Raw genomic sequence first — 24,058 nt, 5'->3', positions numbered from 1 at the left:
GCAGCCAAGGGGGCTGTACCCTGCATAGCCACAGGGGTGGAGCTGCCCAAGGCCTTGGGAGCCCACCCCTTGCATTGGCATGACCTGGAAGTGAGACATGGAGTCAAAGGAGATTATTTTGGAGCTTTACAATTGAATGACTGCCCTGGTGGGCTTCAGACTTGCGTGGGGCCTGTAGCCCCTTTGTTTTGGCCAATTTCTCCCATTAAGAATGGGAGCATTTATCCAATGCCTGCACCCTCACTGTATCTCGGAAGTAACTAACTTGTTTTTGATTTTACAGGCTCATAGGTAGAAAGGACTTACCTTGTCTCAGGTGAGAGTCTGGACTATAAACTTTTGAGTTAATGCTGAAATGAGTTAAGACTGGTGGACTATTGAGAAGAGATACTTGTATTTTGGAATATGAGAAGCACATGAGATTTGGGAGGGGCCAGGAACAGAATGATATGATTTGGACTTGTGTCCCTGCCCAAACCTCATGTTGAATTGAAGGAGGGGCCTGGTGAGAGGTAACTGGATCATGGGGGTGGATGTGCCCCTTGTTATTCTTGTGATAGTGAGGTCTCATGAGATCTGATGGTTTAAAAGTATGTGGCACTTCCCCCTTCCCTCTCTGTCTCCTGCTGCCATGTGAGGAAGATGCCTGCTTCTCCTTCACCTTTTGCCATGATTGTAAGTTTCCTAAGGCCTCCCAGTCATGCTTACTGTTAAGCCTGTGTAACCGTGAGTCTTAAACCTCTACTCTTCATAAATTACTCAGTCTCAGGTAGTTCTTTATAGCAATATGAGAACAGACTAATACACAGTGTCGTACAAAATAGATTCACTGCCCTAAAACTTCTCTGTCATCCACTCATTCATGCCTCCCTCTCCCCCTAACTCTTGGAAACTGGTGATCTTCTACCCCCTCTATAGTTTGCCTTTTTTGGAATGTCACACACTTGGAATTATACAGTATATAGCTTTTTAATTGGTTCCTTTCACTTTGTAATATGCATTTAAGTTTCCTCCATGTCTTTTCATAGTTTGATAGCTCATTTCCTTCTAGCACTGAATAATATCCCATTGTCTAGATGTACTGCAGTTTATTTATCCATTCACCTACAGCAAGATAATCTTGGTTCCTTCCGTGTTTTGGCAATTATAAACAGAGCTGCTATAAACCTTTGCTTGCAGGTTTTCATGTGAATATATGTTTTAAATGCATTCAGGTAAATACCAAGGACACAGCTGCAGGATCATAAGGTAAATATATTTAGTTAAATAAGAAACTGCCAAACTGTCTTTTGAAGTGGCTGTATCAGTTTGCATTCCCACCAGCAATGAATGAGAGTTTCTGTGGTTCCACATCGTCACCAGCATTTGGTGCTGTCAATGTTGTGGATTTTGGCCATTCTAATAGGTGTGTAGTGGTATCTCATTGTTCTAATTTGCATCTTCCTGATGATATATGCGGTGGAGTTTCTTCTCATATGTCTGCTTTCCATTTGTATAACCTCTTTGGTCAGGTGCCTGTAAAGGCCTTTTGCTAATTTTTAAATAGGGTTGTCTGCGTTACTGTTCTTTAGGAGTTCTATGTATATTTTGTTAACAGTACTTAATCAGATAAGCCTTTTGCAATGTTTTCCCTCAGTCTGTGGCTTTGTCTTTTCATTTTCTTTTTCTTTTTTTTTTTTCTAGAGACGGAGTCTCGCTCTTTCACCCAGGCTGGACTGCAGTGGCGCTATCTTGGCTCACTGCAAGCTCCACCTCCCGGGTTCATGCCATTCTGCCTCAGCCTCCCGAGTAGCTGGGATTACAGGCGCCCGCCACCGCCCAGCTAATTTTTTGTATGTTTAGTAGAGACGGGGTTTCACCATGTTAGCCAAGATGGTCTCGATCTCCTGACCTCGTGATCTGTCTTTTCATTTTCTTGACAGCATCTTTAGAAGGGCAGAAAATTTTAATCTTAATGAAATCTGCCTTATCATTTCTTTCTTTTATGGGTCATGCATTTAAAAAGTCATTGCTCAGCCCAAAGTCCTCTGGATTTTCTCTTATGCTATCTTTTGGAGGTTTTATAGTTTTGTATTTTACTTCTTAAATTTATTTTTTACTAAGGTAAAGTATTCATATATAATTTGCCATCTTTACAATTTCAAAGCATACATTTCAGTGGTAATAAAAACACGTATATTCTTTTTTTTCCACTTGTATCCTCCACTCCTTCCCCCTTTCCCTCCTGGCCTTTGGTAACCACCAATCTACTCTCTGTTTTCATAAGATCCACCTTTTTTAGCTCCCACATGTGAGTGAGAACATATGATATGTGTCTGTCTGTGCTTGGCTTATTTTATTTCAAACAATGACCTCTAGTTCTATCCATGTTGCTGCAAATAATAGAATTCTTTTCTTTTTTTGGCTGAATAATATTCCATTGTGTATATATACATTTTCTTTATTCATTCATCCACTGATGGCCATTTAGGCTGATTCCATTTTTTGGCTACTGTGAATAGTGCTGCAATAAACGTGAGAATGTAGATTTCTCGCAGCATATTAATTTCCTTTCTTTTGGATATTGTTTTCCTTTCCTTTGGAATTGTTGAATCATATGGTACTTCTATTTTTAGTTCTTTGAGAAACCTCTGCACTGTTCTCTATGCCTGTCTTTTGGTATGAGCCATTTTAACTAGGGTAAAATGATAATGCAATGTGATTTTCATTTGTATTTTTCTGACGATTAGGGATGCTGAGCATTTTTTCATATACTTGACATTTCATATATGAAATGTTAGGTCTTTTGCCCATTTTTGAATTGCATTATTTGTTTTTTGCTATTGAGTTGTCTGAGCTCCATATATATTCTGGTTATTAATCCCTTGTCAGATAGATGGATAGCAAATATTTTCTCCCATTCCATGGGTTGTCTTTTCACTTTGTTGATTTTTTCCTTTGCCATGCTGAAGCATTTTAGCTGGATCTAATCCCATTTGGCCATTTTTGCTTTATTTGCCTATGCTTTCAAGGGGTCTTACACAAAAAAAATCTTTGCATAGACCAATGTTCTGGAGCATTTCTCTAATGTTTTCTTGTAACAGTTTCAAAGGTCTTAGATTTGAGGTTTCAGATGTAAGTCTTTAATACATTTTGACTTGATTTTTGTGTATGATGAGAGATGGGGGTTTACTTTCATTCTTTTGCATATAGTTATCCAGTTTTCCCAGCACTATTTATTGAAAAAAATTGTCCTTTCCCCACTGTATGTTCTCAGCACCTTTGTCAAAAATGAGTTGGTTGTAAATGCATAAATGTGTATCAGGATTCTCTATTCTGTTCCACTGGTCCACATGTCTGTTTTTTATGCCAGTACCATGTTGTTTTGGTTATCATAGCTTTGTAGTAAATTTTGAAGTCAGTGTGATGCCTTTAGCTTTGCCCTTTTTGCTCAGTTTTGCTTTTACTATTCAGGGTCTTTTATCATTCTATATAAATCTTAGGGTTCTTTTTTTTTTTGTTGAAATGTCATTTTGTGAAGAATGTCATTGGCATTTTGATAGGGATTGCATGGAATCTGTATACTGCTTTGATTGTATTGTCATTTTAATAATATTAATTCTTCCAATCCATAAGCATGGAGTATCTTTCTATTTTTTTATGTGCCTTCTACTACATTCATCAGAATTTTATATAGTTTTTCTTAGTTATTAATATATACACAATGGTATATATACACAATGGAATATTATAGTTATTAATAACTAACTTCTTTAGTTAGATCAATTCCCAGGTATTTTATATTTTTTTGTATTTGTATTTTTTTGTATTACATTTTTGTATTACATTCATCAGAATCTTATATAGCTTTTCTTAGTTAATATATACACGGTGTATATACACAATGGAATATTACAGTTAGTTATTAATAACTAACTTCTTTAGTTAGATCGATTCCCAGGTATTTTATATGTTTTTGTAGCTATGGTAAATGGGATTGCTTTCTTAATTTGATTTTCAGATTATTTGCTGTTGGTGTATATAAATGCTACTGATTTTTGTACGTTGATTCTGTATCCTGTAACTTCACTAAATTTATCAGTTCTAATGGTTTTTTGGTGGAGTCTTTAGGTTTTTATAGGCATAAGATCATGTCATCTGTGAGGAAGGCTAATTTGACTTCTTCCTTTTCAATTTGGATGAACTTTATTTCTTTTGCCTAACTGCTCTATTCTCTATACTATAAAATTGCTCTATACTAAAAAAATTACATACAGAGTATTAATTCTACCAGTGGATTTTATACCTTGAAATGTTTTTTTCTGCACATCAGTGTTTTCTTTCAGACTGAAGAACTCCCCTTAGCTCTTCTTGCAAGATGGGTCAGCTTTTGTGTCTGGGAAAGACTATATCTCTCCTTCATATTTGAATGGCAGTTTTGCTGGATACAATATTCCTAGAGGACAGTTTTTTTTTTGAAAATGTTGTTCCAATCCCTACTGGCCTGTTGAGAAGGCTGTTGCCAGACGATTTGGAGCTCCTTTATAGGATATTTGCTTTTCTCTTGCTGTTTTAAGGACCTTCTCTTTGTCCTTGGCCTTTGGCATTTGATTACTACATGCCTTCAGGTAGTCTTATTTGGGGGTTGAATCTGTTTGGTGTTAAAAGACCTTGCTGTACCTGGATATTGATATCTTTCTCAAGTTTTGGAAAGTTTTCTGTTATTATTTCTTTGAATAAGCTTTCTACCTCTCGCTCAGCTCCCTCTTGAACATCAATGGCTCTTAGATTTGGTCTTCTGAAGTAGATTTCTCTATCTTGAAAAGCCAGTCCTTTTCGGTCTCTTTTTTTCCTTCTTCTGACTGTGTGTTTTCAAATAGCTGGTCTTTGAGCTCACTGATTTTTTTCTTCTGCTTACTTCATTCTGTTGTTGAGAGCCTCAAAAGAGTTCTCCAGTTCAGCAAATGTATTTCTCAGTTCCAAGATTTGATTTTTTTTTGAAAAATTATTCCAATAGCTGTCAAATTTCTTTATTGCTTTTCTGTATTACCTTAGATGTCAATGAGTTTTCTTAAAATGGTTATTCTAAAGTCTTGGTCAGAAAGCTCACAAACTGCTGTCTTGTTAGGGTCAGTCTGGGGATTTTTTTTTTTTTTTTTTTGACGGAATCTGTCACCCAGGCTGGAGAGTGCAGTGGGGAGACCCTGGCCCACTGCACTCTCTGCCTCCCAGGTTCAAGCGATTCTCCTGCCTCAGCCTCCCAAGTAGCTGGGATTACAGGCATGCACCACCATGCCTGGCTAATTTTTTTTGTATTTTCAGTAGAGACATGGTTTTGCCATGTTGGCCAGGCTGGTCTTGGACTCCTGACCTCAGGTAATCCACCCACCTCAGCCTCCCAAAGTGCTGGGATTACAGGCTTGAGCCACTGTGCCTGGCCAGGATTTTTGCTTTGTCCTTTTGACAAGGTCATGATTCCCTGTTTGTTGTTGTTTCTTGTGGGTCTTTCCTATGTCTTTGCACTGGAAGAATTAGTTATTCATTCCAGTTTTCTCTGTCCAGCTTGTTTGGTTTTTATTGCATATATTTGCGTAACAAATCTTCACTGCTAGGTCGCTACCTCCTTTTCAGCTCTAGGTGGCGCTGTAAGTCCAGGCTTGCCTCAGCTCTAGTAAATGTTTGGAGCGCTGAATGTCCCAAATGGATTACACTGGCAGTGTGGGAAGGCAGGCTAGGTAGGGGTTTGTGCCTACAGGACCTGGGAAAGGTACCTCCTACAGCGTGGTACTGCTGAACGGCCATTCTGATTTGGTGTCTTCTTTGGCCAAGTTGCACAGTGAAGTTTCTGGGGCTGGGAATAATTGTCTCTGCTGGTCTTCAGTGGTATTTTCCCTTCAGGCGGTCATGATGCTACCTGTGGGCTAAGGCAAGGACAGATCTCCTGCCAGGGAACCCAAGGAGGTGGGGAAGATGGTTGACCACTTCAATTTTACTTCTTCTAGTGTAGAAATTATGAGGTCGGGGAGATTTTCTGTGTGGGCATAAGGGTAGGGCAGAAGCATCATGAAAGTGGAAGTCCGATTCTCCTACTGGAGTTTTTCCACTTCTCTGTGGCCCCAGGAACTATTTCATCCTCATACTCGGGCTCTGGGTTGTTGCTGGTATCGATCTTGGTGCTGTATATTTGTTTCTCATTTTCTGTTGGTGGGAAATGAAGTCAGTATGCTTCTACACTGCCATTTTGGAACCAGAAGTCCCTAGTTTTGGAGTTCAAATTTAGGCATCAGAACCATTTTGAGTTAAATTTTGAGATGAGTGGAAGGTCTGTGTCTAGATTCACTTTTTTTTTTTGCTGTATGTGGCTGTCCTGTTACTCCAGCACCATTTATTGAAAAGAGTATCTTTTTTCAATGGTATTCCCTTTGCTCTTTTTGTCAAAGATCATATGACTTTTTCTATGTGGGTCTATTTTTGGGCTCTCTGTCTCACTGATGTATTTGTCTGTTCTTCTGCCAATACCATACTATCTAGATTACTGCAGATTTATATTATGTTTTGAAGTCAGGTGGTGTCAGTCCTCCAACTTTGTTCTTCTCCTTCAATACTATGTTGATTATTCTGGGTCTTCTGCCACTCCATATAAACTTTAGATAGTTGGAGTACATATGCACCAAACAACTTGCTGGGATTTTGATGGAAAGTGTCCATAATCTATAGATCAGGCTGGGAAGAACTAACATCTTGAGAATACAGAGTCTTCTTATGCATGATCATGAAATCTCCATTTATGTAATTCTTTGATTCTTTCATGAGCATTTTGTAGTTTTCCTCATATAGATCTTGTAATGTATTTTGTTACATTTATACCTGAATATTTTTGGTGGAATGCTAATGTAAATGGTAATTTGTTTTTGATTATTGTGTTTATGTAAATAGAAACACAATGGCAATTGTATTTTAATTTCAAATCCCACTTTTTTGTGCTGCTATGTGGAAAGCAATTAATTTTTGCATATTAATCATGTATACTACAATCCAGTTATAATTGCTTATCAGTTCTAAGTGTATTTTTTTGATTGATTCTTCCAGATTTTCTACAGACCATCATGTCATCTATGAACAAAGACAGTGTTATTTTTTCTTTCCCTATCTTTATAATTTCTTTTTCCTTTCTTATTGCACTAGCTAGGACTTTCAGTATGATGTTAAAATGTCAGTGTTGATATTTATATTTCATCCTGAGTGAAGTACTCTATGTTTTGTCATAAGCCTGGTACCTTTTGAAGGAGAATGTTCTTTATGTCTAAGTCAAATGAAATCCTTTTCTTTTACATTCCATAATTCTATTACTGTTCAAAATCATGGCATATTTTTGTTTGCTTCCAAATTGAGATTTCTTGTATAATATCAAAATTTTTCTTGATGTTTTGGTTTAGTTTTTTTTCTTACTGGCAGGATTCTATGGCTTCTTATCTATGTCTTTCATATTCTGAAGCTTCTATTCTATATATTACATGAAATCCATGTTATTTTTCTTAAAGGAGGGGAGTTCTCCAATTTCCTATTCTAATTTTGGAGCAATTGCTTTCCAAGCATGTGGGAAAGCTATCATAGAATATTTCTTCTTTGGAGTATCTAAAGAAGTATACTTCACCATTTCTTGTATTTCATATTTCTCTTTTGCTTGATTACCACCATTATCTTGATGGAGTACATCCTGAGTTAAGTTCCTTAAAAACGGTATGTGCTAGGCAAAATGTGAGAGTTCTTACATATTTAAAAATTATTTTGCCCTAACACCTGCCTGACAGTTTAGATGGGTAACGAATTCTAGGGTTCTAGTTCTAGGTGGTAGACTAAGCATATATAATTAACTGTTCTTCCTCCTGAAACCATAATGAAATGATAAAGTAACACAAAAGGAAATAAATCCACAAAATTGAAAAGGAGAAGAGAAAGAATGAAAAAACTGGAAAGAGAAAATTGACAAGAGATTTAAAGAACACCTCCCTAAAACTGTGTAACAAACTGCCCAGGCAGCGCTAGAACTCTTAAGGTAGGTATGATATCCAGCTCACCCCAAAAGGCTCTCCTCATTCCATGGTTGAGAGGCAGGAAGGCTTATTGGCCAGTTCCTACTCATACAGGAGGAACAGAAAATTCGAGTTGAAAAACACACGGGCAGACCTTATCAGAGGAAACTAAATAACAGTTATTAAAAATAAATGGCTGGGCACAGTGGCTCATGCCTGCAATCCCAGCATTATGGGAGGCTGAGGCAGGTGAATCATGAGGTCAGGAGATCGAGACCATCCCTGGCCAACATAGTGAAATCTCGTCTCTACTAAAAATATAAAAATTAGCTGGGCGTGGTGGCACACATCTGTAGTCCCAGCTACTGGGGAGGTTGAGGTAGGAGAATCGCTTGAACCCGGGAGGCAGAGGCTGCAGTGAGCCGAGATTGCGCCACTGCGCTCCAGACTGTCTCAAAAACAAAACAAAACAAAAAAGGTCTTCACTTTAAATATAAAAGAATTAAATATCATCTGACATATGAAGAAAACAAAGTCTGAATGAGAAAGACCAAAATAAACACACTGCCTGATTTGGGCTAAAAAAACAGGGAAGTCAGAAAAGTAGTAAAGATTATACTTAAACCAATCACTTAGCCTATAAACCAACCAAACAAAGTAACCTCAGAGATTTTTATTTTTAATAATGGTCAGTTCCTTTCTTTTTAGATAATTTAACAACAGTGTGGATAAGAAAAGTCACGATCAGAACTCATAGTAATCTCAAACTAAATTAATATAATCTAGCATAGGCTTCCATGGTAGCCTTGGCTCCATGTTTGTTCTTCTATATCCGGTAGTGCATGAAAAAAAGAACTGTAACAAGGACACCTTTGGAAGCTGGTCTTTTTAAAGTCAAACAATCCTGGCTCATTTGAGAATCTAGTGAACATAGGCATTCAAAGAAATTTATTAAATTACCTAGAAATTCACATTTAAGTAACAACATTTAAATATATGGTACTGTCAAGGTAAAATTACAAAACAGCAACCTACAACAGGAGATAAATGTATCTCACAAAATAGTCAGCTGACTTACCCTGGGAACTTGTATTGAAAAGTGCGGGATCAATGGCAGGTATAGTCTGTGGAGTAGGCTGGATAGTATTACTTGCTACACCTGCAAATCAGAAAAGCATAAATGGGTATAAAAGTATTACACTTTTTAATAATACACTAGCGCAGCACTTAAAAATCATGAGGCAATTTCATTACTTTGCTTATTTTCTTGAAACATCAATGGATTCTAATTTGACATACTTAGTTGATGTTGGAGGATATCAAGTGTTTACATATGTGTATGGGCTATGCATTTCCTAACATGTATTTTGTCTAATGCTTCGGATTACTTCTCAATTAAAGCTTACCAAATATCTGTAGAAGTAGCAGACTCCCTATCTTTCAATTTCTCAGCCAATTAAATAATTGGGTGATAAAGTAGAACACAATTCTAATTTAGTTTAACTTGGAGGATGAATCCAATTTCATCACCGTGCATGGAATTACAAATTAACGTTTGTAATTTTCTAGTTTACACATTTTAAGATGATATTTTTATATATCCAATAAACAATTATCCAATAAACAACTGTTTTGACTTTGTTAGAACGTTTCAAAACTGTCGTATCAATGAATAACTTAGCATTCTTGATTAATGGTAAGGAATATACTAAAGTTGAAGATTATTTATTAATCATCTAAAAAACTAACTTTTTAAAAAGTGTTAAAAGTTCCCCCAAAAAAGGACTGAAATGATTCAATCAGCAGGAAAATAAAACGAGGAAAAGTTGATTACTCCAAATCAATGGAGTTAAACAGTCTCTCAAGATGGACTGTTTACCAAACTAATACACTGAATTGGAATAGGCAATTTGTAGAAAGGGTAAAGTGGGAAAAATACTGGAATAAGAAAAAGGAAACAGAGAAAAGGGTTAAAATAAATAGGAAGTTTCTAGGGGAATGGATATATATCCACTGAGAGTTCTAGAATAACGGTTTCACAAAAGATGGCTGAAGTTCTAAAATTTTCTAAAGGTCTAAAGTTTTTCTAGTATGAAGTTCTAAAGTTCTTCTGGTATGAAGTTTTGACTTTTAAGATTTTTTTTCATCCCCAACCTAAGAGAAAAAATGGTTTAAATATACATTATTTACCTCATTTAATTGTGTTTCAGGACAAACTTGCTCTGTATTCATACCCTTTGGAACTACTAAAAGTGATATAAGTCTTGCCTTTTAACTAAAAACTGAAAAATTTTAAAGTACACAGGGATACAGATGAAAGGTGAAGTACAAATTTTATATAGTACAAAAAAATATCAAGGAGAAAGCCTGCCTCTCCTACTCCAAAGCACTTTAGGGCTAGTACCAGTTTCTATGACACCTTTCCACCCACCTACAAATAACTGTGTGTCCAATCCAATCTATATATATGTCAATGCTGTTCTCTGCTAAGAAATCTGTGTACTTGTCTAAACCAAAATCTTCTAGAAGGCATACTTTGTGTGTGTGTTTTGCAAATGGTAGTAAGTTCTGCATACTATACTGTTTTATGCATTTTTCACTTAATGTGTCCTAGCAATAATTCCAGATTAATACGTATAAATCTGTCTTGCTGTTTTTAATAGTTCCATAGTGTCCCATTCTCTGCATGCATAGTTTATAAAGCAATCCACTACTGATGGACATTTAAGTTTTAATTTCCAATCTTTTGCTATTACAAATAATGCTACAGTAAATATTCTTATATACTGTGTATATGAATATATAGAAAACTGTATAAAAGTATAAATGCAAAGTGAGGAGGCAGACAAATTTTAGGCTGACCTATTCAATGACTATTTTTTGCTTGATTTTGATAAGTACCCACCAAATATATTTAAATTGTAAACATCTGACAATTTTCTCCACAAAACTTGCCAAACACTGAAAGGCACGTAAATATATATTATTTTAAAAATGCTAGAATGTAAAATCTGAGATGTATCTTCAGACTAGTCATGTCTAGTGCTTTGAAACGGGTGTACCTAGGCTTATGTAGATTACGTATATCATTCATATACATCTTAAAAAACAAGGTAAATCTACTACACTCTAATGGTCCAATCTATAGATCAATGCCATTTGTTGCTAAGTAATTTGCATTTCTGCCTAAATTAAAATCCTCCAAACAAATCTGTAAACAGAGAAGACTATCCGGAAAGTGTGATTAAACAGACTCCTGAAAGAACACAGCATTTGGAGAGACACAGAAAAAGGAAGAAAGACATGCTACCTATATTATCTATGAGGAACAGTATAAGAAAAGAATGAGTGAAACCTTAGTGTAATCATGAGAAATAGAGTTGAGAGAAATGCATAGGCCAGAGTATCAACAACAGGATATCAAAGCTTACAGAAGAATGCAAACATGGTACTTCTGACACAAGTACACAGCCTACATTTTGGTCTATGGGTTTTACAATGAAAGGCTAGCTTTAATCATAAAATAATCTTATTATTTAATCTAGCTTTATTACTAAAATCTTCTCTTGTAATATGAACTATAAAAAGCTTACGTTTCTTGAGAAAGAAAAAACCACACTGTATCAACTACAGTGATATCTGTGCAGTGTTGAAAGCACAAGAAGCAAACACTTCGCCTGTTTAAACAATCACTATCCCTGTCCTCATTGCACCCCCTTTGCTTTTTTGTGGAAGAACTAAAAACTGCAAATTAGTACATACTATTCTTTTCAGTTATCTTAAGGATTTCCCTTTGATAAAAGTGCATCCTGGACCTTTATATGAGAGAAAATAAATCATTCTTAAAGTGAGTAAGAGGGGAAACATTTGCTATTATTTATATATTAAAAATGTTATTTTGTTTTTTGTTAGGCAACTATGAACTTCTTTTGTTACTGTTTCAAATATAATAGAAAAAAAATCGGGGGCTAAAAGGAGGAGATTTCAACATCTCAAACCAATCTTAAGAGGAAATATACTATCAGAAAAGTAGGTTTTAATTTGAGAGGATTTTAGTTCCTTAGAGGAAGGAACATAGAAGGCAGGTGGCTAAAACATGAAGTCAAAAAAACTTGGATTCAAATCCTGGTTCTGTCATTACTGGGTATGTTTGTTTTCTTAGAATAATTGCTTAGTCTCTTGAGAGTTTGTAAATTAAAGACAGTAATACATAATATAGTTGCTGCAAGAATAAGTGTGGAAATTAGCCATGATAATCATTTGACTGGTAAGGCTACAAGAGTGTATAAAATATGATAGGATCTCATTCTATAAAAGTTCTAAGTTTTTTAGTTTTATTCTTCCCTCTAAGGAACAAAAGAGAGAGAAAACAAGAGGCTCATGCTAGAGTTAACTAGGTCAAATTGAATTGTTTATGACAGAAAACTTTCTAATGGAAAACCACCTAATATTTATCTTTATGTCATGAATATTCTAGCCAGGAGATACATTGTGAATTAGTTTGAACATATAAGACTATCAATACTTTATCATTTTTGTTACACAAAACTAGCAATTTCATATGGATCAATCTACTATAGCCCTCCTACTAAAAGTGTTTTCTCTTTTGTATACTCATAAAGTGTATCTATATATAAAATATATATTGATGTGCCTATACCACAACTCTGCCTTGAGATATACTGTCTAAAACAAAACTTCTTGGACAGTCTTTCTATAAGGTTAATATTCTACCCCCAGTTGTGATACTTCTCTTGATTCGCATAATAATTTGAGGTGTTCATTAACTTGCCATTAAATACGTTGTCTTTCCTTGGCACAGAAATAGGAAGGAGGAGGAAAAAAAAGAGGGCAAGGAGACTAATTTGCTGAACACTGATTTTGTGATAGGCCTACTAGTCCATTTTTACAGTTTTCCCCTTTTAATAATTAAAATAACCATGAGGAGTAAGTATGATTAATTTCATATTAGACAGAGGAAAAATTAAGTTCATGAGAAGTTAAATATCAGCTGAGTTTATGCTTTAGCATGGGGTAGAAACAAATAACCAATATGATTTGCCTCCTAAATACATTTTATTTCCCCTTGGCTCCTCTATGAGAATGCTTGTGTCTGGGACTCTTGATCAGGATTTAAACCTTCAAGTATAATTTGAACAGTATTCATCTAAGGCAAACAGATCTAAGTAGCTGGTTTCACTTACATTATTCTACACTGGAAATAGTGAATATTTCTAAGCATAATAAAATACTTAAAAGTATTCCAAGAAATTTTACTTCCAAAACAAATGCAAATAGGTTTGTCTATTAATGTCATCACATAGGCCATAAAATATTGAAAAGTCAGGGTCAAATATGCTGAACGAAGACACAAAAAGAGGTAAGTGCTAAAATTATCATTTCATCAATAATCTTAAAGAAAACGTTAGCAATATTTGTGCAGATAATATAAACTTGAAAGCTTTAAAATAGGAGGAAAGACACTAATCATACTTGACGTTACAATGGTCAAAATAGAAAACTTACATATAATGTAATTCATGCAATATTTGGGTAAAATAAAAAAATTTGGGTAAAATAAGGCTGACAAATGAAAGTCAGTAAAGTAATAGTGTGTTACATAATAGGAACAGTAGAAATCAGGGCTTGAAGGATGACTATCAGTCCATTAATTAAGTATTTTAAAGTGTTTGTATACTTTAGTATCATAAGTCACCTAGGATAAAAGTAAATTTTTAAGAAAAGTTTTTGAAAAAATTAAATGTAAAATTTAAATTATAGTTGCAAGTGTCCTACTTGGAGATAAAAGTGACACTTTGTCAACGATGCAATTAAAGGGAAGAGTAACTGAAATTTTGTCAAAGTGTCTTTACTGATCCTGACTTAACTACCGAGGACTAACTTTGTCAGATTTTTAAAAATAAAAACATACACATACAGTACTGATTTATTCAAAGATAGTAGGTCTCTCCTGTTTTTTAAAGTGTCATATTTGTAAGGTTAAAAAAAAATAACCCGAATCCCTTTTTTCACCTGTCTATGATTTCACTGTTACTGAGATTTCATGCCTCAAAGCCCACTCCCCATCATCAACATAGTCCCAAGGGAATGAAACAAACCTAGGTATCACAGTGAGACCCTGACTGACACATCCTAATATCAACTCCACTCACCTCCGAGCTATTCTAAAACAATAGTGAGGGGAAAAGAAAGGGAAGAGAAGAAAAAGAAAAACAGCAATATATATGAAAAGCATGGAAACTAACCTTAATAAAATATAAGGTTAATAGTAATCAATGCACATAATACTTATCATTTCTCAAATAACTAGAATACAACTAATATTAAAACTTTAATGAAAACAATTTAATGTTTCTTGTGGGTTCAAATGGAATTCAAGGAACTTGTCATGTTTTCACAACCATCATTATGAGGCACATATGTGATAAGAAATGCAGTTCTTATTTATAAAAGGGGAATTAAATCATTCAGTTATACTTTCCCACCTGTGCTGTGAGGCACTTCTGCTGGTGTATTAGCTGGAGCGTGTGCACCCGGAGGAATCTGTATTCCAGTATAGCTGCCTGATGGCATGTTGCTCGGGTCGTAAGTTGAAGATGATGATGGCTGAGTTGGCTGAGTGGGCAGAGAGGCTGCTCCAGCATCTTCATTTTCTTCAACATCTATCGGATCACATATACACAATGTTATAGTAGGTATTTTGAAATACAAATGCTAAGTATTCTTATTTCATTATACACATGACAAATGGAATCTTTAAATGCAATTCTATTTAATGCAGTGGAGAAGCAAGCTCTATTCTTAAAACAATATTTTTAAGTTTTTTATTTTCTTAAAAAATGTAATTGTACCTGACAATATGATTATCACTTCTTTCAGGTTAATATTTTCTAATGCTATAAAATCTTTGCATATAGTGTGTATATATATATATATATATTTTTTTTTTTGAGATGGAGTCTCGCTTTGTTGCCCAGGCTGGAGTGCAGTGGCGTGATCTCAGCTCACTGCAAGCTCCACCTCCTGGGTTCACACCATTCTCCTGCCTCAGCCTCCCGAGTAGGTGGGACTATAGGTGCCTGTCACCACTCCTGGCTAGTTTTTGTTTTGTTTTGTTTTGTTTTTTGTATTTTTAGTAGAGACGGTGTTTCACCATGTTAGCCAGGATGGTCTCGATCTCCGGACCTCATGATCTGCCTGCCTCAGCCTCCCAAAGCGCTGGGATTACAGGCGTGAGCCACCATGCCCAGCCTATGTTTTTCTTTGAAATAAACTTTCTTTAAACTTATGAAGACTCAAGGACATTTCTGGCAAAACATGTCACATTTATGCTATCCAATAAGAACTCCATTTTCTGACAGCTGACTTTTACTTAAGATTTACTGCGTACTAGCTACTAAATCATTATCTGTGAGTTGTTCAATGCATTTAGCTAATAAAAACAGAGGAATAAAATTTTGCATTTAGCTATGCAGAAAGAAATGAGATATTTCATTTTGAAAAGTTCTGAAATGCAAACTTTTAAAATCTACTGTATCATGAGCTGAATTTGAAAACTACTTTGAAAAACTGAATTTTGAGTATAAAATGACAATCAGCTGCTAGTGGGAATCATAGTAACTTAAAAGCAAGCTAGAGCTACAGATTCATCGAAGAGAACAGATCTTATTGCTTCCTACCACATTTTTAAATAACTTTTTTGTCTAATTATAAACAGGTTATTCAATGTAGCTGATTTCAAATAAGAAAAAAAGTTAAATCTGAGATGATCATTTTATCAAGCAACCTTGTGGATGTATTTATACTTTACATACATTAACATGACTTTCCCCAATACTGGAGAACTCTAACATTTATACATTCTGGGAAAGAAAAAAGCTCCACAACATAAAGGCACTAGAGTATGACCAAAAGCTGGTAGAAACGAGAGTACGGGTAAGAGGAAATCTTACCAGGTAACATTTGATTTTATGTGGCTTTTCATCTGAGGGCACTCAATAGTCTACACAAAAGAAAGAGCTGTCAAGAAGTGAGCCATGAAATGTTTGTATGAACCCCAACTAAATACCTACAAGCCCCTGAATTATGCACACTCAGGTAAGACTCTAGGGGGCCCTGGAGAAAAGCAACTTAAAGCTGAAAGAGGGGGACAAAGTTTGAGTTCTGGCAAGTCAAGTCTGCTGGAATAAGAATCAAGACTCTGCAGAGAAAGATAACAGGATGCACAGGAGCTTCAACATGTTATCAACAAATAGAAGTTATTAAAAATTAGGGAAGAAAAGGAAAATGTGAAAAAAAGAGTCTACAAAAAAGACTTCAAAATGACCCTGATACTGAAAATCAGCAAAAAAGCACTTTAGAGCAGCTATGATAAATTTGTTCAAGGCCATAAAGTAAAACATAGACATAACAAATGAAAGAGAAAAAACTAACCAGAGGGGGGAAAAAACTGTAAGAGAAAAAAAACAGATGGGATTAACAGAAAGGAAATGGCAAAATAGGTTTAAATCTAGCTATAGCAATTACATTAAATGTAAATGAACTAAACACTATTTCTCACACAGGGGTTGAAAGACAGAATAAAAAAGTGCCTATATGCTTTTTGCAGGAAATGTACTTTAAAACAAAGATCTAGATTTGTTTAAACTAAAAGGATGACATACCATGTAAATATCCAGCAGACAAAAGCTGGTGACTAATTTTAATAACAGACACATAGAATCAATGACAAGGAATATTAGCTGAGATAAAAAGGACCATTTCATAAGGATAAAAAAGTCACATAAATACCAAGCTGACAAAAGCTGGGTACCTACATACAAATTCTCAAGGAATTTACAAAGTAATTATCAGAATCAATAGGTAAATTTAGCAAGGTTGCAAGATAAAAGATTATACAAAAATCAATTGTAATTCATATTAGAAGCTAACGACTAGAAAACTAAATTAAAAAATTAATTTCATTTATAAGAGAATGAAAGGACACAAAATACTTGAAGTAAATTTAACAAAAGGGGTAAAAATCTCTACTTCAAAAAATCTAAAATACCACTGAAAGAAATTACAGAAAGCTTAAATAAATGGAAAGATATATTATGTTCATGTACTGAAAGACAATTAATTCTCCCTAAGTTTAATACTAACCATAATGCCAGTAGACATTTTTTCTAAAAAAGAGAAACTGAAAATCTAATTCTAAAATTAATGTAGAAACTCAAAGGACAGAATAGTTAAGATAAAGGAAAAAGAAAAGAAGATTGAGTTACTCAGCAGATGGGTCAGAGTAATACACCCAAATGAGGAACGTGTTGACTCCAAAATCCAAATAGGTCCACTAGGCACTGTACCTCTCTTTTCTTGGTCGTAGGAGTGGCTAGATGCAACAATATCACCTTAGTATGAATATCTTGACATGCCCCATATCACTGGACCTTTAGAAATTTCACTGAGGTCCCTGAACTTTAGTCAGATTGATTTCCCATTCTCTGAGAAGCAAATATCTCACAACTAAGTCCAGAGTAGTTGCTCACTAGGTCCAATCAGCATAATGTCATCAATATAATGGACCAGTGTAATATCTTGTGGAAGGGTAAGAAGGCTATTAAGATCCCTGCAAACTAAATTGTGACATAGAGCTGGAGAGTTGATATACCCCTGAGGTAGGACAGTGAAGGTGTACTGCTGGCCATGCCAGCTGAAAGCAAACTGCTTCTAGTGAACCTTATGGGCAGGTATGAAGAAAAGGGCACTGGCCAGATCAATAGCTGTATACTTGGTACCAAAGAATGTTAATTTGCTCAAGTAATGAAGCCACAACTGGTGCAGAAGCTGCAACAGGAGTCACATAAAGGATCATAATAAAGAATAATGAGTAATGAATTATAATCACTGAATATAAATTCATGAGCCCATATTGATGTAAGTAATTAAATGAATAAACACACACATTTATTTACGTATAGACTGGAAAGTCCGTCCTTATGGTAGAGTGCCAACTAATTAAAATAAAAAGAATGATAAATCATCAATGAATGCTAAACCCAGGGGGTGAAGTTGCATAAAAAACAGGATATTTACATAATATCAAAGTATCTTCCACAAATTACTTATTAATAGCAAAGGGAAAAATAATTTTAATGGGGAATAACACAGAAGACACCACATTACCCAAGTGATCAGTTAACATCACCAATATTTCACCAAAATAGTATACTTCTAATGTAAGGCAGGGAAGACACAACTTTATTTTGGGCTATTCTGCAAAAAATGCATAGGGTTAAACTAATTATGAGGCAACATCAGACAAACAAATTGAGGAACAGTTAAAAAGTAACTGTACTTTTCAAAAGCATCAAGTCAAAGAAACACTAGAAATCCTGGGGAGCTACTCCAGATTAAGGAGACTAAAGAGATATGGCACCCAGATGCAATGTGTGATCTATGTGCATCAGGAAGAAAACTACAAAGGGTATTACTGAGTCAACTGCTCAAATCTGAATACAGATGGAGATCAGATGATACACTAAATAAATACTATACTTCTCGCTTTTGATAAGTACACTGTAGTAAAAAGAATGCCACTATTCTTAGGAAATACAGAAGTACTCAGGAGTAAAACAGCGTATCTCTAATTTACTAACAAATACTTCAAAATATATACATGATGACATCCTCTTGTGAAGCCATAGCCATTTCTAAGGAGATACTGCTAAAAATTATGATATTAACACCAGATTATGACACCAGGTTGTATTTTAAAATTTTACACACACACAGACACAAATACATAAAATAACCTCATGTCCTTTTTTATGTGTAGTAGGTGGAGTGGGGAGAGACAAAAGGGGACAAGGGGTGAGAAAGAGGGACAGACTATGAATCAATGAGAGAATGTTTAATTCTGGATCAAAGGCATAATGGAATTCTTTATATCATTGTGGCAACTTGCCAGTAAATTTAACATTGTATCAAAACAAATTTACCATATAAAATGAGTGGTTTCAATGATCTACTGTTCTTTTTTTATATCATTAATTCTATATACAGATGCTCATCAACATATGATGGTGTTACATCCCAATAAACCCACTGAAAGTCAAAAATCTAAGTAAAAAATGCATTTAAAATACCTAACCTACTGAACATCATAGCTTAGCCTTAGCCTACATGAAACATGCTCAGAGCACTTACATTAGTGCAAAATCATCTAACACAAAGCCTTTATGTAATTTAATAAATACTGTACTGAAGGTGAAAAACAATGACTGTAAGGGTTCTCGAAGTATAGTTTCTATTGAATGCATATTGCTTTGCTATCTTCTTAAAGGTGAAAAGGTATAAGTTAAGTCGTAAGTTGAAGCCTGTTTGTAATATCTATTCAAATGTCACGGTGATGTGGTATTCAGCTAGAACTTAATACATAGTACTGTTTTCAAAAGTATATACTCTTTTGTTCTTTATCTAACTAAGTACAGTATCTATTATTTTCTACTGGTTTTACTAGAAATTCAATGCCAGAACAATAGACAATTAGGTTTTTGTGAAATATACTACCTTTTACACTTAGACTATGTTCCAAGAGTTAATCCTAAAACACAACAGAATATAATTCTACACTCAGAAAAAGAAAACAAATCAAAGTCTTAAAGAAGAATTTTCTCACACAAATTCAGATTTAATGACATTATATCTTATAGATATATAGGCTATCTTTGAGAAGACATTATTAGAGGTTATGACATTAAGCCCTGATTATGACAACAGGTTATGTTTTAAGTTAATGAGTTGAAAAAGTATGCAGTGAAAATATTCTCCTTTATATTGTAGAGGATTTATTATTAGTATTCTGTAGCTTACAATTTTCTACTATCCAGAAACTCCATCAAATCTGTATGAAAATAAATAACAGAAATGACAACTTCCATTTAAGCTGACTTTTGGAAAACAAAAACTATCTAAATTTAATAATCTATTTAGTTAGCATTATTAATCGTAAGGGCCTACAATAACCATTTCAGAACAAAACAGATCAACATGATAATCCAAATGCACACTTCCTACTTTCAAAGGCAAAATGTTAAAAGAGTTTTAAGATTAGAGAAGTTACTGATATTGAAAGAATGCTGAAAACCCCAAATTGACAATTTATTAGGTATTTCAATATACCTAAAATACAACATCTAGAATAGTCCTGAAAAGTAAAACGGCTAGTTGGTTTCACAAAAAATTTCTAGGGTGCATTTAAAGACCAGATAATTCCACTGTTCCAAGGCATAGAAAAAGAATAGAAACATTCTGATTATATTTATGAAGTAAGCATAACATCGTAACATTGATACCAAAAAGGAAAACTGTAGACCATCTTTAGTTATAAATGTCAACATAAAAATCCTAAATGATATAGTAGTGAACTGAACCCATCAGTATAATAAAAAAAAATATATCATGACCAAGTGGGGTTTATTACACAATGTAAAACTGGTTCAATAATAGGCAATCTTTCAATATAATTCATTATAATAATAGATCTAAAGAGATTAATTAGAAAAAATTTCTAGGGTGCATTTAAAGACCAGATAATTCCACTGTTCCAAGGCATAGAAAAAGAATAGAAACATTCTGATTATATTTATGAAGTAAGCATAACATCGTAACATTGATACCAAAAAGGAAAACTGTAGACCATCTTTAGTTATAAATGTCAACATAAAAATCCTAAATGATATAGTAGTGAACTGAACCCATCAGTATAATAAAAAAAAAATATATCATGACCAAGTGGGGTTTATTACACAATGTAAAACTGGTTCAATAATAGGCAATCTTTCAATATAATTCATTATAATAATAGATCTAAAGAGATTAATTAGATTGGAGTTGGCCAACTATGGCCAGTGGGCTGGCAGCCTGTTATTGTAAATAAAGCTTTACTGGAACACAACCACACTCACTTTTTTACATATTATCTATGGCTACTTCTGTACTACAACAGCAGAGCTAAACAGCTGCAAAAAAGACAGTATCGGCCAGGCGCGGTGGCTCACGCTTGTAATCCCAGCACTTTGGGAGGCCGAGGCGGGTGGATCACAAGGTCAGGAGATCGAGACCACGGTGAAACCCCGTCTCTACTAAAAAAAAATACAAAAAATTAGCCGGGCGTGGTGGCGGGCGCCTGTAGTCCCAGCTACTCGGAGAGGCTGAGGCAGGAGAATGGCGTGAACCCGGCAGGCGGAGCTTGCAGTGAGCCGAGATTGCGCCACTGCACTCCACCCCGGGCGACAGAGCAAGACTCCGTCTCAAAAAAAAAAAAAAAAAAAAGACAGTATCATTCATAAACTGAAAATATTTATTATCTGATCCTTTAAGAAAGTTTACTGATGCCTGCATTGGATAATTATCTTCACAAATGCATAAAAGTGTGTAACAAAATGCAAGGATCGTTTGGAATTTTCTCAGTTCCAAGAACAGTGGTCGTTCCCTTTATAACCATCTATTTACTACGTCTAATACATAAAAAACAAGTAAGTGAAAAAAGGTTTCCCTTTTCTATTACACATTAACTGAAAGGCCAAGTAAAATAATAAGACCTTTATTTTTTCGTGATTAAAATTTGTAAAATGCACTGTGTGATGGTAAAATTTTCCTGTACATATTAAGTTAAAAAAAAAACAGAGCCAGGTACAGAACAGTATGTATATTACCAGTGGCATGAAAAAATGGAGCATATATGTTTCTACTTGGTAGTAAATTCATAAAAAATGATCTCTGTAAAGATACACAAAAAAAACTAAAAACAATGCTTGAGTTTTGGGAGGATCTGGGAAGATGGGGGATGTGGTAGACAGGAGAAATTCACTTCATATTTTTATATACTCCATGATTTTTTTTGAACCATGTGAATGTATTACTAACTCTCCAAATAACCTACACAACTCAAATAGATTTACAAAAAATGATACAGTATTCTTCGTGGTTTGAAAACATTTTATAAATTATAAATGGATTGCCTTTCCTGTATAACAGGAATGAAATCTAATTAAAAGTAGGAGGCTGGGCACGGTGGCTCACGCCTGTAATCCCAGCACTTTGGGAGGCCGAGTCGGGCGGATCACAAGGTCAGGAGATTGAGACCATCCTGTCTAACATGGTGAAACCCCGTCTCTACTAAAAATACAAAAAAAATTAGCCAGGCATGGTGGTAGGCACCTATAGTCCCAGCTACTCAGGAGGCTGAGGCAGAATGGCATGAACCTGGGAGGCGGAGCTTCCAGTGAGCCGAGACTGCGCCACTGCACTCCAGCCTGGGCGACAGAGCGAGACTCTGTCTCATAAATAAAAAAAAAAAGTAGGAGACAGATAAGTCACTTTGTTCACATGGACAGGTATTACAGCCGTTTGATTGTTATTTCTATTTCTCACTGTCCTTAAGTTTATGATTTTATACTTAACTTTCATTGATTCTGGGCCTGATGAAAACAAAACTGTATTGTTCCCTCCAAAAACTTTGAGTAATGTACTGAATAATTATGATTCTACTAAGTCCTTTTACTCAGAATAAATAAATACATACCATTATCTTCTTCAATTCCAACAGGGCCTGCTTGAGGAGTCTCCCCATTCTTTAAACAATTATGGATGTATGTTGCCTTCCATCTGGCATACTTCCTGTGTTTCACATTCTAAAAGAGAGCATTTTTATATCAACATTGGACTATGGTAAAGAAGTAAAAAGTAAACATTTATGATGACCTGTATCATATTTCTGAGATAAAACCTATTTTTGCAGATTACAGCTCTAAAAGAAACTGGCAATACCCCACCCTACTGCTGGAATCCACCAAGTATTTAAGGCTTGACAGAATTCATGAAAAGCTATTGTCCTCAAAACATATGCCCAGTTCTTTTAGCATATAACATTTCAGAAAGTATATGCAATGGAAAAACAGGAGTGTCCTTCCAGCAAAATTTGCAACTCTTCTGCACAGGGGAGAAATAGGCTAAAGTAGAATTCTAAGACTAAATATAAAAATAACAATAGATTGAATTATTCTCACTAAAGACAAAAAAACAGATCTGTACAAATCAAGAAAAAAATAAAAAGAAAATTAAGATGTGGTGGTTAAAGCAAATGCTAGACTGATAGGCAGGTAAATCTGACTTTTTAACTAGTCACATGCTAGTTAACAGCTCTGAACCTGTTACCCTGATTCTAAAAAGGGAAAAATAATACCTCATTGGGTTAACTGAAAAGATCATGAAGAACCTGTTAGTTGCCTCTTCTTCTATGCCTTAAAACTAATGTAACATGATATGCTAATGTTACAGGATATAAGATAAAAATTTGCTTTAAAAAATATAAAAATCTCTTAGAATTTTGGATGTGCTAGTGATTTTTAGTTTATATTTTCAACTGACCTTTATAGTGGCATCGTTATCACTTGGGAACTTGTTAGAAATGCAGAATCTTCAAGCCCACCCCAGATCTACTGAACCTGATCTACAAGTGCCAGCCTGCGCCTGCACTACAAGACCCCCAGGTGATTTATATGCACATTAGATTTCCAGAGCGAACATGGTTTTACTATTTGAAAACAGGCACAGTGGCTCACGCCTGTAATCCCACCACTTTGGGAGGCTAAGTCAGGCAGATCACGAGGTCAGGTGTTCGAGACCAGCCTGGCCAACGTAGTGGAACCCTGTCTCCATTGAAAATACAAAAATTAGCTGGGCGTGGTGGCACGTGCCTGTAGTTGCACCTACTTGGGAGGCTGAGGCAGGAGAATCACTTGAATCTGGGAGGCAGATGCCACTGCACTCCAGCCTGGGCAATGCAGCAAGACTCTGTCTCAAAAAAAAAAAAAAAAAAAAAAAAAAAAGAAATAAATAAAGAAATAGAGGGCTAGGCACAGTGGCTCATGTCTGTAATCCTAGCAGTTTGGGAGGCCAAGGAGGGTGGACTGCCTGAGCTCAGGAGTTGGAGACCAGCCTGGCCAATATGGTGAAACCCCGTCTCTATGAAAAACACA

At 35.2% G+C, this 24,058-nt stretch overlaps 1 protein-coding gene across 3 annotated transcripts in view; it reads right to left on the bottom strand.

The window, feature by feature from the left end:
- The window catches only part of VTA1 (vesicle trafficking 1), a 72,740-nt gene that overhangs the window by 7,250 nt on the left and 41,432 nt on the right, over positions 1-24,058 (bottom strand). Inside the window, exons 5-7 of one of the 3 annotated variants that reach the window (XR_010116940.1) lie at positions 22,603-22,711; positions 14,519-14,695; positions 8,379-9,171 (exon numbers count right to left, since the gene is read on the bottom strand). Coding sequence is in view for 2 of the 3 variants with exons in the window: in XM_055265790.2 (XP_055121765.1) it covers positions 9,091-9,171; positions 14,519-14,695; positions 22,603-22,711 (367 nt within the window). In the remaining variant the exon portion in view is untranslated. The remainder of the gene's footprint in view (positions 1-8,378; positions 9,172-14,518; positions 14,696-22,602; positions 22,712-24,058) is intronic. The other 2 variants (XM_055265790.2, XM_055265800.2) reach the window with 2 other exon arrangements.

The sequence above is a fragment of the Symphalangus syndactylus genome, chromosome 2 (assembly GCF_028878055.3).
Source record: "Symphalangus syndactylus isolate Jambi chromosome 2, NHGRI_mSymSyn1-v2.1_pri, whole genome shotgun sequence".
NCBI lineage: Eukaryota > Metazoa > Chordata > Mammalia > Primates > Hylobatidae > Symphalangus > Symphalangus syndactylus.
Note: the sequence above shows the minus strand (reverse complement) of the source record. Positions and strands in the feature narration are given on the sequence as shown.